This window comes from Poecilia mexicana, unplaced genomic scaffold, assembly GCF_051168715.1.
Source record: "Poecilia mexicana isolate PSO_F unplaced genomic scaffold, ASM5116871v1 scaffold_11, whole genome shotgun sequence".
Classification (NCBI taxonomy): domain Eukaryota; kingdom Metazoa; phylum Chordata; class Actinopteri; order Cyprinodontiformes; family Poeciliidae; genus Poecilia; species Poecilia mexicana.
The window spans coordinates 26316342-26334684 of NW_028263380.1; the positions used below are offsets into that span (position 1 = coordinate 26316342).

Below are 18343 nucleotides of genomic sequence, written 5' to 3' on the forward strand. Positions count from 1 at the left end.
ATCAGCTAAATATCCGAATGCAAAAGGTAGAGCGTGAAATATATCTCTGTAGTTATTTCTGAAACCATTGGAGTTAAAACAAATTTCTACGCTTTTCCTCTCTATATCACATCCCATCAGATCCATAAAATTGGTTACTTTAATTTTATTAAAACAAACTACAGTTTCAGAGAAATTAAATTCTTCCTGCTAAAGTCTAGTGATGGTTTGAACTACATGAAGCCCTAATCAGACCATAAAAATGGAAAAAAGATTTTATTAGGACTTTTTGGCAGAATCTCTGAGGAGCCCTATTCTCAGTCATCATTAAAGCTAACAGAACAGATCTCTGAAAAGTTTCCTTATTAATATCCATATCCCACATATTTCTACAATCAGACATTTTCATTCAAAAGAAGTCCCACACAGAGAGTTTGTCAGGGCAAAGTCAATTTTAATAAAAATGACCACATAACATTTATTAAAATCTAATAAAATTACAGTTTTCCATCTACTGGAGCCCGTGTTGCAGGGAGGGTACCAGGTCCCATTTCTGAAAATAAATACATCTCATGGTGATGGAGGGTTGAAGCCGCAGACATCCTATGAACTTCCCTCATTAGAAACAGTTTGTCACAGTGAAGCAGACAGAAACAGACTTCCAGCAGGAGGAGAACAGAACCTGAAGCCACAGCAGAGGTAAAAATAAGACAGCAGGTGTGTGTTTCTGCTTACAGTTCAGCCCTCCTCCCTATACACACACTGAAACATCACCAGGAATTACAGGATCACATCTGAACGGCTCGGTTTCCTAACAACGGCTCCTCCGGCGGCCAGGAAGCGACCAGCGGGTAGGTTTAGTGTCATTTGGTCAGAAAGGAAAAGAAACGAGAGCTCATTTAATCAAAAGTACCTTAAAAAGAAAAAGTTCAACTTGTTTTCTTTGAAGAGACAAAGCAGGTGTCTGATCCAATTGCCGTTTGTTAGCTAAGCTTAGCACAAAGACTGGAAACAGATGGAAACTGCCAGCCTGACACTTTTAAAATTCATCTTTCTCTTCTGTACGCAACATGACAGATGTTTCTGTGTGGCCAGAGGTTTGCTGTAACTCATATATTTATAATGATGTTTGAATTCACAGTATTATTCTGGTAGATTCAGGATCTAGAGCCAGAGGACAGCCACGTTCATCTGAAGATGCTCAGTGTTTCTCTCCTGTCTGTTAAAATACTTAAAAACATAAAAATCCTGCTGATGAGTGAGCAGCAGAGAGCCAGGAAAATAAAGAACCTGAAGGATTTCCTGTCTGCAGGTGTGTTTTCCTAAGGTGAGTCAGGTCCAGGTGAGTCAGACAGCTGCAACCTTCATAAGGCTGATTTTTAAATCAAGGTTTTGTGCAATCAATGCTGGAAAGTTCAGCTGCTTCCAAACAGGAAACTGGTTTTCTTTAATGAGCCAATCCTCCAAGGAAACCAGACTTTCTTCTACTCCTTTAAACATAAGTTTTTCTAAGACCCTTTATGATCCGGTTCTTGCTCTTCATCTCTGGGAAAATCATGAAGTGGCTAAAATCCTCAGATGGCAAGAGGAAACCACAGAAGAAGAGTTGGACCAAGCAGCAGATAAAAACTATTTCAGCAAACAGCTCTCTGGGAACCAGACAGTTTTCCTAAAGCATTTTTACTAATGAATGAAATATGAGATAAATCCTGACAGGCTGCTGGTAACAGAGCTCTTTACCAGATCATCTGTCTTCAAATTATGATTTCAAATAAGATTTTAAAAAAGGCTGAAATTGAAGTTTAAGATTAAAAAACCCTTAAAACGGGTCATTTTGCTCTTTAAGCATCTCATCATTCCAGTTTGTCCTTTTTAAAAAAGATGATTCCAGATATGAGACGGAGCGGACCGCCGCAGGACGTTTGGTTCCAGAGACGACTGGACTCCTGTTCTCCACAACCTCATCCTATTAATACCATCTACCAACAGGACATCATTTTGGTTCCACCAGCTGGTCCAGACAGAGATCAGAACCACAATTAATTCAAATAGGGAGTTGGGATAAAATAAATGAAATCATATTTCTCAGTATTAATTTGCGTAAATCATGATTTTTCTGCAGTGAAGCATGATTTTCTGAAAGTCACCCAGATCGAACCCAAAGAGCTGCTTGCAGCCGATGCTGATTCTGTTCACATCTACAAACCGATGCGTTCTCTGATTCCACGTTTGTTTCTAGTTTTTGTGCTCAGCTCAGAAAAGCAGAATCATCTAACATCTACAGTCCCCAAATGGTGAAAACGATCCAGCGGTTAAAGATGTCCGCCTGTGTCTGTGTGCCGTCGGCGCCGGAGGGAAATACTGAAAAAGCTGCAGGAAGGAAGCCGTGTTCTCAGCAGTACCGTGAAGTTCATGCCGTGTGTGTCTGGAGGAAAAAAGCAGCTAAAATGAAATTAAAACCTTCCTTCGGATTCTGGCAGACTACCGGCGGGAGAATCGGTTCTTGAACGCTTTGATGGTTTTCGCCATCATGGGGGCGATTTCTGCAACAGAAACAAGTTTAGGAGAGTTAAACCCAAACATAACCACACATAAACATCAATACACCCGATTAAAGTCAGAACAAACTCACTTTTGACTTGTGGCTTTTCCCGGCCGGGATGAACAGTTCCTCCTCCTCCTCCTCCAGGTGGCGCTGAAGAGCGAGACGAACCGGCTGGAGAGCTGAAATGTGAAGAAGTGGAGCGGCTGGAGTCACCAGCAAAGTCAGAGGATGCTGGTCTTATTCTGAAAGAGACAAAGAAAAGAGACTTAACTGAGCTGCAGTAGAAAAAAAACCGTTGCATTTGCTCTCAATGGGGGACAATTTATCATCCAGCAGTATTTATTATTGTGACAGGACTAATAGGACCTCGGAGAAAAGGCTCCCCCTGGTGGCCATTCAAATTAGAACTTCCTCTGGCTAACAGATCAACTTGACAAGAGGAAAATACTCAAATCTGTCAGAAAATCTGTTAGCTATCAATGTAAAGTGATAAATCTGACGCCTGGTCATTGGAGTCTCACTTGATGGGGGAAGCAGCTGCGGTGGAAGCAGATGACGAACCGCTGGAGGTTCCAAACTTCTCCTGGCGGCGGCGGACGTCCCGCGGCGGCTTGGCCACCGAGTTCACGAACGCCATCTTAACCTGCCGTCCTGGAGGACACACCGATCAGGATCTCAGTTCCCATTGGGAGCTCAGACATCACAGAGCGACTCGGGTGAAGCCCCACCTACCTTTGGGTTTGTTGGCGTGGGCAGAGCTGATGTTCTGGGTGAGCAACCTGAGCCGCTCCTCGCGCTCGTCGTGGAGCCGCAGGTACATCTCCCTCCACGACTCGAACTCCTGGGGAGACTCGCGCTTGAAGTCCCGCCGGCAGTGACGCATCCAGAGCTCGTCTGAGTCCTCAGTGAAACACTAAGCGAGGAGAGAGGAAAAACTCTCAGCCTCAGCTCCTCAGGAGGCAGAGCAACGCAGAAACTTTAAGCTTTAAAGGAGTCATTTTTGGTAATAACTAAAAGTTTTTTGGTGTCTGGAGAATGAGTATTTCAAAAACCTCCGAAATGTAATGTCCCAAATGAGCAGGCACTCCCAGTTACCTAGCAACCCCAGTAGAGTTCCGCCCATCACCTAGCAACCAAAGCTGAGCCCCAGCACTTGTGGTCAGTTGGTTTTAGCTCTATTTTCAATGTACAACGGCTGATGGAAAAAAAACAACTGTTTTGTTGTTGACTTACCATCAACAACAAATGGTAAGTCAAGAATGCAGAAAGCACTTGCTGCATTCTGGTTTGTTGTGCAGGAGACTCTACTAACGCTTTTCAAAGATGTATGGTTGCATAATTGCTTATCTGTTTGCTTATCTGTTTGCAGCCATTTTTGCCAGCAGCAGCTTATTAGGATTGACAAAGGCCCTAAAACAGCTCAAAATACGTAGAACTCACCAAACTAGAGTCTTATTATTAGGATTTTGTGCAAACAAAATATTTGATCACCCAGAGACCTGTCCTGAACTGCTCAAGGAAGCATCATATTTCACCTTTTCGGACTAACCTGGTTGCTCTGCTCGATCCGGTACAGCTGCTCAGGAGTGCACCTCTCCAGAACCGGCTCCAGGATCTCGAAGGGGACTCCGCCCACTTCGGCGATGGCTGGGAGGAGAGTTAGGAAGTTATGTCCTCAGAAAAACTAAATAAAAACCTGCAGCAGCCTCTGGTTCAGAATGGCGGAGGCAGAACTCACAGTCGATGTTGTTCTGCAGAACCCGGATGCACTGCTCATACAGGGTCATCATCCTGGGCAGGTAGGACGTCTTCGACCCTGAGTAGACCACCATCTTGGAGTTGAAGCGCTTCCCGGTGAAGCCTGCGTCCTCCTCATCGTTGCACACGGGAACTGGAAGTGAAAGCAGTGAAATCGGACCTGAATCAAAGCCTGAGCGAGAGAAACCCGAAACTACTGCAGGAGTTTCAACATGAGGAAACCTTCAGGAGGTTCGGCTGCAACATTAAATCATTACAAACATCCAAACTGATGGAATCAGAACAGAAAGAGGCTGAATGCAGAAAAAAATCTGCAGCTGCTGCAAGCAGCGTTCAAACACTCCCCCAGTAAAATACAAGCCTTTCAAGGTAAGTTTTCAACTTTTCCAGCACAAACGTTTTGTAGATAAAAACAATACACATAAACTAAAAAAACTGCTTCAGTTCACTATTACATGACAAAATGTGTTACTATTATTAGTATTTATTGTATTTTACATTCTGCAGCAGGTGTAAAGTAAACTAAAATATAACTTTTTTTAAGTTTCTCCCACATACACCCCATATTCCTGACAGGTCCAAGAACAAAACAAAAAATTAACAAAAAAAATCCTCCAATTTCAACAACACTGTTTAACATGTAAAATACACGCCAACCTTTATTTCAAACACACAGATCAATAAGTCACCGATCCACTGGAAATATATCCATTATTACACTGAACTAATCCAAACAAGTCATGTTCAGTTAAATGACCTTCCAGCTCAAATGAAATGCTTAAACACAAAATACAAAAGAGTAAAAGAAATGTAAAAATAATTTAAAAACAAAAAGTTTCTCGCTATGTTTCCTGTCAGTTGGCAAATAAAGATAATTTTAATAATTCTAACTGAACTAAAACAAGTTTAGCCTGATTTAAATATGTCTGTCTTTTATAAAAATATTTGATTTCCAATCTAAGTAACAATTTTAGTCTTTGAATCAAGTGTCATGTTGTACTTATTACAAAACTGTGAAGTTTGAATATCAAATATTTTCAAGGACTTTAGACAGAAATCAAGCACTTTCCAAACCTTGAAAACACTGAACTGAAACTGAAGCATTTTCAAGGATTTCAAGAACCCATACAACCTGTATAAAACATTATTACATCTAATAGCTGTGAAAATCAAAGTTTATAAAGTTTTGTAGGGTTTTTAAGGTTGATTTTTATTGTACAGCACTTTGTGATTTCATGTCTGTGAAAAGCGCTTTATAAATAAACTTTACTTACGAACACATCAAAATGACAAAAAATGTGTCTTAGAGTGAAAATATGTTTCATTTTGACTGATTCATTTTTAATTTTATTAAGTTATTTAATTTTCTGTATTGACTGATACTTCTACATATATTTTTCTTATTATTCTTAGCAAATGTTGGATTTTACCGAATAACTGTGCTTCTAATTGAAGTTTCTTCTACTTAAAATGTCATTTTTTTATATTTCTGGAGTAGTTTTCCAGAAATATTTCCATTTTTGCTGTTTAAAATGATATTTTTTTGCCTTTTTTCACAGTAAGGTTACAGATCTCACCTTTGCGCCGCTGAGGGGACAGCGGCGTGTCGATGGAGGGCAGAGGTCTGTAGTTGGGCTGGATCGCTGGGAGTGGGATGTCTGGGAGCGTCGGAAGAGCCTCCACAACCTGAACGGGAAAAGTGAGAACTTAAAAAAAAGGTTCAATTATATGGCTTAAAAATACAATCTATGTTTTTTTCATACTAGATTCGGTTTCCATTATTAATCTATCTTGTTTTGCTCTCTTTCCTTTTTAAAAAAGAAATTACAGAAATATTTTCAAAAAGTGGCTTTTATTTCAATCATCTCTTGTGTGATTTGTACGATGGAGTATTCGGGCCAGGCTTCTAGGAGTTTTGTTTAATTATGAAAACACAGTCGTAATTTTACCAGAAAAAAAAATTAATAGGAAAAAATAATTTATTAGGATCTGACATTTCCAGCTCAGTTCAATTGTTTTTTTTCTCTGGAAATTTGCATGTTTGTTTCAAAGTCCTGGTACAGATAATAATTTGATGCTGATATGTCAAAAGTATTTTTATTAAGTATTAAGTCCAAAGTAAAACTTCAACATTCAACATTTCTCATTGATTTTTTTATTATTTTTCATGTTGAGTTCTCATAACACTACTACTTTTTTCTCCTGATATTACCACTTCATTCTGGTGTAATTACAACTTTAAATTGGTAACATTATGACTTTTTCTTGTATTATTTCAATTCTTTTGACTTACGACAGTGTTTTTGTAATATTATGACTTTAGTGTTGTGTATATAGACATTAAACTGAAGCTTTCATCTGACACATGATATGAAGATTTCTCACCCGTTTGCGTTTCTCTGGTTTGGGTTCTGAAGACCTGGAGTCGGAGTGACTCCTCTTGTAGCTCTGAGATCCGTTCGCTTTATTCGCTTTAGAGGAAGAGGAGGAAGAGGAGGCCGTCGTTCTGTTCTGACGCGACGACGAACCGGAGGACTGAGATGGTTTGCTGTGAGAAGAGGACGACGGTTGCTGCTTCTTCTTCTTCTTGACAGGAGTCGGCGCGTCGTACGTGAGGAACGACTCGAAGGACATGGTGTGCGCCTCGAAGTCATCGTCGTCTTCCTTGGAAGGGGAGTCCTTCGGTGGTCGGGGTCGAGCTGGTGACGGAAAAACGTCAACAACAACCAGCAGTTTCAGAAAGCAGATTAAATAACGAGACAAAATGGAAGCAACGCAGTTTAAGTTTTCAATTTAAGTCAAAAATCACATGAATAAACTGAGCCGAGATGGCGGGACGCAATGGCTTCAGGGAACTTTAACGCTGCTTAGCGACATCTAGTGGTTCAGAGCAGAACTGCACCTGGTTTCATCTGCTTTCGATAATTATTTAACAGAAAAGAATCATCTCTTTCAGGTAAAACCTGAACAGATATTCAAAATAATAAGGAATTTATTTTTATTTTTCCTTTACTTAAAAGTGATTAAATTTGTTTGATCATTGTTTAAATATATATTTGAAATTTCTGTACTTTACAAGTTAAATTATTTCCAAATTACTTTTCATTTTGTACTTTTGTCCTTCCTAACTAAGCTGCTACCTTCAGGGCCAAAATTTTAAATAAATAAAATTATAATTTGATTGTGAACTAAAGTGCATAACTGCAACATATATTATAATGATTATAATAGTGTAATTATTGTGTTATATTTTATCTTTCAGTTAAATCAGTAAATAGAAATAAACATTAGTGAATCTCAATAAATCACACACATTTAAAATATATATAATATTATACATGGGTATAAAATATTAGTGCCACAAACCTGTGAAAGCCCACAATAATGACATAAGAATGTGGCTCAATAAATTCAAGACTATAACGACAACTGGAACAAAAATAATGAAAATAATCATTTAAATATTCAAATTAAAAATGTAGACGTATAATTAGTCATATTTTCATCTTGTTTTAGGCAGCTTTGGCACTAAATATTGTTATTGTTAATAAATATATTTCATTATTATAAGAGCATAATAATAATAACAAAAATTATAATTATTGTTATTTAATAAAACTAATTAACTCAATATGTCTAATAATTTTCATATTTTGGTACAAAATGATTAAAACTAAATAGATAAATGAATGAATAAATAAATAGTTTTCCACAGTGAGGTGTTATTAATCACAATGATAGTGAAACATAAGCGTTGCCGGTTTATCTGTCACCGTCACCGCGGCGACGGCTCAGAGAACTGATGAGTCAGCAGTTCTCAGGAAACGGTTCAGGACTTCCTGTCAGCAAACCTGTTGATCATCTGGAACAGGAAGTTCTCTGACACCAAGTGTTCGCCTGGATAATCATCTCTGTCAGGTTAAGCGTGTCGGGTCGGAACCGGCCCAGACTCACCGTCCTCTCCTCCTTTCTTCTTCTCCTCCTTCTTGGTGTCGTGCGGCGTCGACTTCCTGCTGTGCTTCTTCTGTGCCGGCGGCGGACTGTTGGTCCTCTCCCGGTCGGCGCTCCGTTTCTTCCCTCCTCCTCGGTCGCTGCCCGCCTGCCACCGCTCTTCGTCTCTGTGGTGATGGTTCTTGCTCGGTTTGCTGTGGCGGATCTCTTTACGGGCAGGAGGAAGAGGAGGAGGAGGAAGAGGAGGAGGGCTCGGCTCCGGCTCGTATTCCTCTGACTCGTAGCCGCCTCGCTGCGGGGGGCTGTACTGCTGCTGCTGAGGGGGAGAAGGGGAGTAGTTTGACTGGTACACCATCTCCTCTTCCTCCTCCTCCTCTTCCTCCACGTAGGAGCGCTCTTCCTCAGGGGACGGCTCTCTGTAGGACCTGTGGTGGGACTGGGGAGCTGGTTTGGGGTGACTGTTAGGTCTGAAGGAAAACCACAGAAAAAACGAACCATAAATGCATCATCATTATCATTATTATTGATATTATTATTATTTAATAAACATCTAAATAATTCCTTATAATTATATTTATTCTCAATATTTTTATTGAATAATTATATATATATGTAGGAAAACAGAGGAAATGAACCTTGAACGCATCACCACCATCTTTCATATTAACCTGACATGAGAAAGTAAGTGCACCCTCAGGTCCTCTCTGGATGCTCATAATCAGCGTAAATAAAGACGTGCATTGTAGATTTTACACATGATAAGAACCTCAGTCAGTCCCTGAATCAACTTTTCCTTTCACCAAACACAGAAATCAGGAGACCTGACAACTAATGATGTCATGCTGTTTGCGCGTTTAGGCACACGTGTGCAGATGCTACCTGTCTGCCGTCTGAGGAACCAGCTTCTTCCACTTGGCTACCAGGCTTTTCGCCAGCTCTCCTACGTCGTCATGTTTCCTGAAGGAGTTCACAGTTTTGCCCACTCCAGTTCTCTGTGGGACGACAGAAATATGGAGATTAGCAGGAAAACACGGCGCTACGCTGGCGCTACATGTTTCCGTTAGTAGCTGGAAGTCGTTTTATAGACTGGAAACCTATTCCAACCCTGCAGGTGAACACGTTTTCCCTGAATAATCCTCCACAGAGAGCAGAACTTACCACCAGTATGTCCACAGTCATCTGCACTTCTCCCAGTCTCTTGAGAGTCTTCAGTAACTGGAAAACAAACAGTTTAAAGATCTGATCTAATCAGGAGGATCAGACGAATAAACTGACTGCTAGTCGTACTTGCTTTGAATTTACTTCCTGACAGAAACTTTTAATTAGTTAACTTTTTATTTAAAACCATAGAAACCTGAGAAATGGGTCAACAGTAATGTCTCCGTAATGTTGGGCACCTTAAGATGTACGGGACAAAATGACGCCTGAGCCTTCCCAAAACTCTGTGTCTTCAATCCCAGAGCAAATTTAAGTGTTGGGATAAGAAATGATTGAATTAGAGATTAGAAAACATTTTCTGGAACATATCTGAGCTAAAAATGTAGGAATGTAAGGGAATTAAGTCATGGAATGAACGCGATGATACCAAAAACTCAAATATGTTCGGTTTGTGTTGGATGAATGGGAACAAACATAGTAATACAATTATTATTGTGTTTTTAACTGTAAGTAATAAATTCAGTTAAACTGTGTGAAATTATCTGGGTTTATTGATTATTCAGGTCCTTAAACGCCTCTTCTGGTCCCTGAACGCATCTCTGCCGCCTTTGTTTTAACAAAGAGGAGCTCAGTCAGGTTCAGCTTAGCTCTGCGGTTCTCGGTCTTCCTCCCGCAGAATGCGGTGTTTAACATGTAGCTGTGGCCCGGCTCCAGGGAACCAGGGTAGGGGGAAACATTCAGGCCTTCAGCCGGAGCTCGGACTCCTCTGACTCCTCTGACCGGACTGACGGCGGCTAGCTAAGCGGCTAGCAGCTGCTCTAACTGGAGCGTCCCGGTATTGGACCGGTTCCGTTTGATTTTGATCAGTTAGTTTTTCATCAGTGTCTCGCAGCGAAGCTACCAGCCACCGAACCAGGCTGACACGGTTCCGTTTGGGTGAAAACTGCAGTTAAATGGCCCAGTATGAACAAGTAGAAGCTCAGTAAATATAGTGACGTTTCTGCGATGCATTCACAGAATGTCGGAAATCTTGACGCTATTGACGGTAGATTTCGTATTGACGTGTAAGAAATACACAATAAGCTCGCTAAATTCTAATATTGAAAAATAATAATAATAATAATTCAAGTTTTAACAACTATTTTGGTATTTGACAATAAAAATGACATGTTAATTTGAAAATTAAAACACAATAATTAATGCATATTACAAAATCAAGATATTCACACCTGATTTTGGATGGTTTAAGTAAAAAAATGATTAAAACTGTTTTCCTAATCTATAGTTCAAATAATATAAATAAAATAAATTTAATGAAGGAAAATAAGACATTTAATTAACTTATTATTCAAAGAATGCTAAATGTGGTGGATTTTATTGTAGTTTGATTGTTTTCAAATCTAATCTGTCTGTACCTTGACCTGATTAAAAATGATTAAATTGTTTTAAATTATAAAGTAAAAGAGGAGCATAAACAGCTTGGATTGATGAAGCTGAAACAATCATTAATCCTTACAAATGCTTCAGGTTTCATGTGGAAAAACATCAGTTCTGACTGATCAGTGAAGATTTCCTGCCTCATTCGGACAAACCATGACCCCTCTCACTTAAATGCAGGATTTCTTTGGGCGTTGTCACTCAGGAGTTGCTTACATCCCTGTTTTGGTCACATGATTCACCTGTTAAACCCCCAACCCTCCATTTAACACCCCTGTGAAACCAGAACACAGCCATTACCATGCATCTACCTATAGATACTAGTATTTACTGAGACAAATACAGAAATAAATTGTTTAAATCTCTCCTGTTCTGTTGTCAACTTGTCTGAAATTTGCTCTTCATGAAAAATCAGAGTAATCTTTAAAATATTCCTAATATTCCGCTGCATTTAAATGCCTCACAGTAGTAGCCTTCAGTTTTTTCATAAATGATCTAGAATATTCTATAATTTCCCCAAAAAGGAACAATTTGTGATTAAAACATGTAATAAAAACAATTACATATACCTATGTGATACTTTTTACAACTATAAACACAACTGTAAACCACAACTGTCAAATTTCATTTAAAGGAATCCTAAAGCCGGAGCCAGGCTGCAGTCCGTGAACGCATCATTTAAGAAAACGGTTACGACTCTCGCTAAGCTGCCGTGTCCGAACGTCTGTGACTTTTCTCGGTTTAAGACGGTTCTCGGGACTCGGTGGTTCAGAAACATGGCGCCCGGTTCTCTCGGACCGGGTGAGTGGTTTACCTTTCGGGGCTCCGGGTTGTCCTGTATCCGGGACTGAAGTCGCTCCACTGTTTCCAGCAGCTGATCCGCCATGGCTGCTGCTGGTGGTTCTGCTGCTGTTGCTGCTGGTACCCTGTCCCCCGGAAACTGTTTCAGGATCCGGGCTGAGCAGAGCGACACGGCCGGGGAGGAGTTCCGCTGCTTCAACACGCTGCCACAAAACATCCAATAGAAAGAAAAAACACCAACAAACATGAAGTAAACGCAGCTTTTCTGTAATAAAACAGAAAACTGCACAGGGTGAAGATGGAGGATCGTAACTTAGTAGAACATATGGTATAAAACAGACCAGTTAATACAAAAAAACCCTAAACCAAAACAGAAGCCAACTTTAAAATAACTGCAGTTATTAGTTATTAAGAATGCCACGTGCTCACTTATTTATTTACTTATTTATTTATTGATTGATTGATTCATTCATTCATTCATTCATTACATGTGCTGTTACTGTGCTTGTTTTTTAATTTATTGAATATACTTGAACCCTTTTTTTATTGGACATGAACATTTATAGTTTTTTTTTTGTAATAGTCTATAGCCATTTTTTCTATTAATATATCTAGCAAAAGAAGCAAAGTTTGGTCCAGAAAATGTAATCATTTATTTTCTTAATGATTTATCCATAAAATTGGCCTTGACCTCTTTTTAAAATCTACTCTACATTTTATACGACCCTTTTTTTGGTTCATTTACTTTATTTTTATTATTTTATCCATGATTTATTCATTTATTTATTTTTTGTTTATTAAATGTGCTTTTTTTATTTATTCAAAATATTTGAATCCTTTGTGAATGGACATGAACATTTACAGATTTTTAAAATAATGTGATATTTTTATGAAAACAGTAAAGTCTGTTTCAGAAAAGGTACTAATTTATTTTCTTATTTATTTACCCATTAAATTTGCTGCGACTTCTGTGAAAGCTATTTTGGATTTTTTTAAATCCCTTTTTTGAGTTAGATTTATATTAATTTATTTTATTTTTTTATTATTTTACTTATTTATCCATTATTTATTTATTCATTTTTGTTTATTAAATGTGCTGTGACTTTTTTTCAAATAATGTTATATTTTTTCTTTTATATATATATAAAAAAAATCAACATTTGTTTTAAAAAAGTGACATATTTAGTCATAAAGTTAAGTTGGAGCTCATTTATCAGTTAATATTGACTTTACCAACAAATAGTGACATTTAAAAATTGAGAAGATGTTCAGATATTTATGAGGAGAGATTTTAACAGCTCAACTTTAAAAACTAATTTATTCAGGTTCATTTTTAGAGAAAACATAACGGCAACAAAAATTGACTGAAATTCCTCAAAAATCTCTAATAATTTCTCCTGGTTGTTTTGTAACATCTGGAGAAGGGAAAACTGACCTTGTTTTCATTTTGTAATGAGAAATCTGGCTGATGTTCAGGAGGGAACCGGATCCAGAACCAGAACCTGAAACCCAGCCGGAGGTTCTGGGCGGTGGGGCAGCTGGGAAACTCTGGGCTATTTTTGGGCTGAAGGAGAGAGTCTCTATTTGGAGATGGAGGTGGAAAATGTGAAGGAGGTTCTGACGAAGGCGGAACCCGATGTCACATTATTGGTGGGAGCCTGAAACCCCGAACCACACACACACACACACACACACACACACACACACAGCCCTCCTGCAGACGGACTAAAGGACGAGACAAAGAGGAAAACAGCCGAGGAACTAAACATAAAGGAAGGAAACACGAGAGAAAAGAAAGGAACAAGAGAGAGGAAGGAGGAAAAGGTAAAACTTAATTTAATCCATTTCTGCTGGGAAATTTGATTTTCTTGGACTCCATTTAAGGTGGTACTGATGAGGATATTTAAGGGTTTTTGGATTTCAGCTGCTTTTTCACCCATTTTCAGTGAAATGCTCTGTTTGCTGCTCACATGTGACCTGCTGTCATATAAAGACTGAAGAACTAGAGTTGAATCAAAACTTGCCGACTGCATGAACAGAAACTGTATTTTATTCACTGCTTGTCATAAATAACAAATATCCCCATTTTTGTGAAATAGTAAGTAAGTAAAGTCTTTATTGTCATTATATATTTCCTTACAATACACAAAAAAAATCAATAAAATCAGTGCTTAGTTCTCTGAGTGCAATAAATAACAGAAACAAAAACTGACTACAGACAAAACAACATGATAGTGTGAAATACCAGCGGCGTTGTAAAAACTGTTCCTCAGTCGATTTGAATATCTAAAACAATAAAATCACAATTTAGCTAAAAACAGATTTTATCTTCAGCAAAGCGATTCCTGAAGAGAGGAAAGGATGATGCATCTGTGCACGGTTTTACGGTTTTTCACATTTCAGCACAAGACAGTTAAAAGTGTTTTACATCTTAAAAACAAACAGTAACCATGAAAAAAGAAACAAACGTTTCATTTCTTCGAATGCCGTCATCATTTCAGAGCGACGCTCGTCTGCAGGAGACAGTTTGGACAAGAAGATGAATAAAAGCAGCCAAAGTCCAAAGAAACTTCCTGTTTACTGCAGCACAAACCAGGACGCATGTCAAGAAATATTCAAATATGTAGGATGATCAACTGTCCCAGAAGTTTTTACAATTAATAATAATATTGTTATTTTGAGACCATTTTCAAGTAATATAATGGTAATATAGCAAAATAATGTAAGAACACATTCAGAAAGATCAATAAACTTTAACTTCTAATGAATATTTAGCATTGGAAATGAAAATAAATAAACAAAACAGCAGAAACAACAAATAAAATGAATTAAATTTCCGCAAACAAAATTGTCCTTCAAAAAAGTTTTAGTTGTGACTAAAGACCCAGACTGAAAACTTTAGTCGTCCAGTTGTTGGTAGAAACAGAGAAAAGAGAAAAATGATAAATCAATAAAATTCGAATTATTGATCTCGTTTTAATTTATTGTGCAATTAATTGATTTATTGTGACAGGAATAGTTGTTTCACTGATATTACTGAGCAGAGGGTGTTTGTGTTAACAAAAGAGAAATACGACCAGGTTACACACACACACACACACACACACACACACACACACACACACACACACACACACACACACACACACACACACACACACACTATAAATACTCTGATGAGATAAGAAGATATTGAGCTGAACAGACTGAATGACGCATCGCTCTGTTTAGCTGCACAAAGCAGGAAGTTTGTAATACATGTTTAGTTTATTATTATTATTATTATTATTATTATTATTATTATTATTATTATTATTATTTAAACAATTAAAAGTGTAAAAGTTTTAATACAGGCAGACTGACCCAGATACACTGAAAAAAGAAAACAGGTGATCCAACTTAAACAAAACGAGTTAATTTGTTACCAGGAATCATGTTCAGTTTATCCAAATAAATATGTTAAGTTTATAAACTTGTCATCAAATTAAGTCTGACAAACCTAATTTGATTACATGTAACAAATTAGTTAAACTTTTTTAAGTTGACGCTCCATTCTCTGTTTTCCAGTGAACCCAGCATAGTCAGTCTGTTTCTGACGGGTTTCCAGGTTAACCATCAGGGCCGATCTTCCCTCCTTCCAGGTTTAGGGTCAGAAAAATGGCAGCTAGTATCTCTGCAGACCCCACACATGCTGGATACAAACAGTTCAGACAGTTTCACCTCCCACTCTGATGAACATAATGAAAACTTTGCAGCCTGAAGAATCAGAAACTGCTGAGAAACTAAAGAAGCATTTTTACTCTGAACAACCTGCTTTGCTTATGCATTTCATTTCTGTTTCTATGTGTGAAACTCAAGGCAGATTTTTGGTTGTAAACACAAATGATACTAATTATTTTATTTATAATGGCACCATAAAAACAAAAAAAACGAATAATTTCCTGTGAATCTAACAGCTCATAAACTCTGGTTTGTATTTCCTGAACTTCTGTCAAAAAAAGAAAATTCTCAATGTTTGTCAGCAACATGAGAGAAATGATTGATTTCAGATTCAAGAACTTAATTCAGATGCAGAATTGGGACATATTAGTTTATGGAAGCTTAATTATTAGTGTTGCTTTCTTTACATTTTAATACAATAATCTCTACAAATATATTTAATATAGAGGGTATTTCATATTTGTATTGATATTTCTATTTTTTTGCACTTTTTATATTTTTAAAATAGGAAATTTATATTTTTTAAAAATTCAAATTTCAAACGTTCAACATTTTTCCCCCTTTTTCTTTAAATTGTAAGATTTTTGTTATTGCTAAAAATAAAAACATAATTTTTGAGGAATAATTTCCAGTTAATTGTGATTCACTTTAGTCTCTACGGTATTTATAACGTACAGATGTAAAAATCTGACAATATTTTATGTTAACTAGCTGGTTAGATTGGGAGTAATAATAACGGTAATCTCTGTTGATGGTGATGATGATGATGATGATGATGATGATGATGATGATGATGATGATGATGATGATGGTTCCAGTCTGACCTTGGTACCACATGTTTTTGACAGCTGGCCGTTTTTTCCATGCATCTGAATCTGATGTCCTAAATCAGCCATCAGGATTTAATTTTACCCAGAAGGACAAAAATAAGCCTGGATGTCAAGTTAATAATCTTAATTTGAAAAATATCAACAACTTGAATTCATGTAAAACGTTTCTGATGCATTTGTGGTTCAAAAAGGATAAATTATTTTGGTGAATCCTGACTTTTGCTGTGTGTAGCATTACTGAATTGGATTTATAATTTCTTTGATATATAGATATTACAGCTCGATAATATCTTCTAAAAATTAAATCATGCTAAACTTAATTTTACTATTTATTTTAATCTGTTTTAATTGAATCACAATTAGAACAAAATATTACAAAGTGTATGCAAAAAATAATGTAATATTCCAGGGTACAAATAAAACTAAACCAGCTAATTGAACTTAAACTTTAGCATTAGCATTAGCATTAGCATTAGCCTTTGTGTTTAGCGTTAGCATGGACCTAGCCAAATTTCTTTCTTTTTTGGGGGCGATTAACAACAAATGGACCAAAACAAATGCCTTAACCTCTGGTATTTGTAGAAAATAAGACATAGTCATCAGCAAACTGGAGAACATTCATCTAAACTGACAGTTTTTTCTTCCTTTGCTGTTATAATTTACAAAATTTAGATTTGATTTGGACTGAAACTTCATCCTCAAACTCTCTTGCTGCATCTATGTGTATATTTATTTAAATAAACTAAATGTTTGTGTTCTTAAGTCTGTTTTGGAGTGAATCAGACGTGCAGCTGTAGACGTAATGAAGTGCTCCAGAGTCTCTGCTGCTGGGTTGTTTCTGTTCTGTTTCAGGCAGGGTGTCTTTACTTTCTGTAGCGGTGAAGCCCCCTCCCCTTCATGTGACACCAACAACAGCTGCAGGTCCGACCCACCCGGCCCGGCCCGAGTCCCACCCGGCTCCGTCCATATCAGGGCCCAGCAGGCTGGAATGTGCTATTTATGGAGGACGGGACAGAGGCGTGACTCATGTTTACATCTGTGGCCGAGGCCGGCCACACGCTGTCGTTCAGTTTTACAGGCTTTCAGCTGAGGCTGAGACCTTTTAAGTGTTTCAGTTTCGATGTTTGACGGTTTCAGGTTTCGGAGGATCTCGTTACTGCCAACAGAAATCCTGAAAGAGACATTGAAACAGAAAGATTTGCTTTAAAAACACTGATCTTATTTCATTTTAGACTTCAGAGCCTAAAACACACATTAGTCAAAGTAAAATCTAAAAAACACTCAGAGGTTGGATCTTGTTTCCTGGTGTGGCTGAAATGTGGTCTGATTTGTTCCTGAAGGGAACCTTTATGATGCTGGAAGCCACCAGAACATTTTCTGTCCAGCCGCCATTTTGAAACATGCTGCTGTTCTGTTCAACAACACAAAATAAAAAGTAAGACTGAGGATGAAAAACCCAACAGTCTAGAGTTGATTTTTAACCATAATGACTTGAATATTCATATTTGATGATTTTGATGATGGCACTTGACAAAATGCAATAAATATTGATGGTTTTTCTTTTTCTACCAAAAACCGGCTGATAAAAGTCTTCAGTCTGATGCTTTGGTCTCAACTCAACCGTTTTCTGAAGGGAAATTTTGTTAGCAGAGATTTCATAAGTCATTTTATTTCTTACTTCTGTTGTTTTGTTTATTTATTATGAATATTTAAAATGTCTTTTGGTTCCAGTGTTAAATTTTATTACAATTTCAAGTTCAGTGATCTTTGAGAATATATTTTATATTACTTAAAATGGTTGAAAATAACTTCTGGGACAGTTTATTAAGACTGTGTGACGTGTTCATGATGTTTTTACCGCCTTGCTGTTGAAATGTGCCAAGCAGCCAAGATTGACTGTTAAACGCAGCTCATTATACAAAGTCTATCAGCTGGTCGAGTTTGTTTGTTTAAGTAAAATCTGGTGCTCTGTGATTTGGACATCACAGATGGTCTTAAAATAAAACTTTAGGAGAAACTGCCTGAAATGAAACGATGCAATCTACAAAGATAACGGTGATGCTGAGGCGGATGGTCAGTCATCAGGGAGGTCTGAGCATCTGCAGCTTTTTCACTGAACATCTGGCATGTTCCTAAGATCCGTATTCTTTGAGAGGAACTGAGA

At 37.7% G+C, this 18343-nt stretch overlaps 2 protein-coding genes across 3 annotated transcripts in view; one reads left to right on the forward strand and one right to left on the reverse strand.

Moving 5' to 3' along the window:
- Positions 1-412: 412 nt before the first annotated feature.
- eloa (elongin A) lies at positions 413-11848 on the reverse strand. Of its 2 annotated transcripts, none has more exons than XM_014996348.2 (12): positions 11643-11848; positions 9392-9448; positions 9113-9225; positions 8237-8700; positions 6668-6981; positions 5860-5968; positions 4263-4415; positions 4074-4171; positions 3257-3437; positions 3046-3175; positions 2608-2766; positions 413-2522 (listed from the first exon to the last, which is right to left on the reverse strand). In XM_014996348.2, exons 1-12 carry the CDS (start codon positions 11844-11846, stop codon positions 2390-2392), a joined length of 2115 nt encoding a protein of 704 aa, XP_014851834.2. In that variant the 5' UTR covers positions 11847-11848; the 3' UTR covers positions 413-2389. The 2 variants fall into 2 exon arrangements, with proteins under 2 accessions (XP_014851834.2, XP_014851839.2); XM_014996353.2 differs by having other exon boundaries at positions 2612-2766; positions 11643-11846.
- A 1327-nt stretch (positions 11849-13175) lies between these two features.
- Positions 13176-18343, forward strand: part of klhl43 (kelch-like family member 43) — a 13607-nt gene continuing 8439 nt past the window's right edge. Inside the window, exon 1 of the mRNA XM_014996423.2 lies at positions 13176-13453. The gene's annotated coding sequence lies outside the window, so the exon portion shown is untranslated. The remainder of the gene's footprint in view (positions 13454-18343) is intronic.

Excerpts from the sequence above, each read along its gene's own strand:
- eloa (XM_014996348.2), bottom strand. The coding sequence starts at position 11,846 with ATGTTTTGTGGCAGCGTGTTGAAGCAGCGGAACTCCTCCCCGGCCGTG. Across the intron at positions 3,438-4,073 it reads GGATCGAGCAGAGCAACCAG|TGTTTCACTGAGGACTCAGA; the intron begins GTTAGTCCGAAA and ends CTCCTCGCTTAG. Across the intron at positions 3,176-3,256 it reads CCACGCCAACAAACCCAAAG|GACGGCAGGTTAAGATGGCG; the intron begins GTAGGTGGGGCT and ends TGTGTCCTCCAG.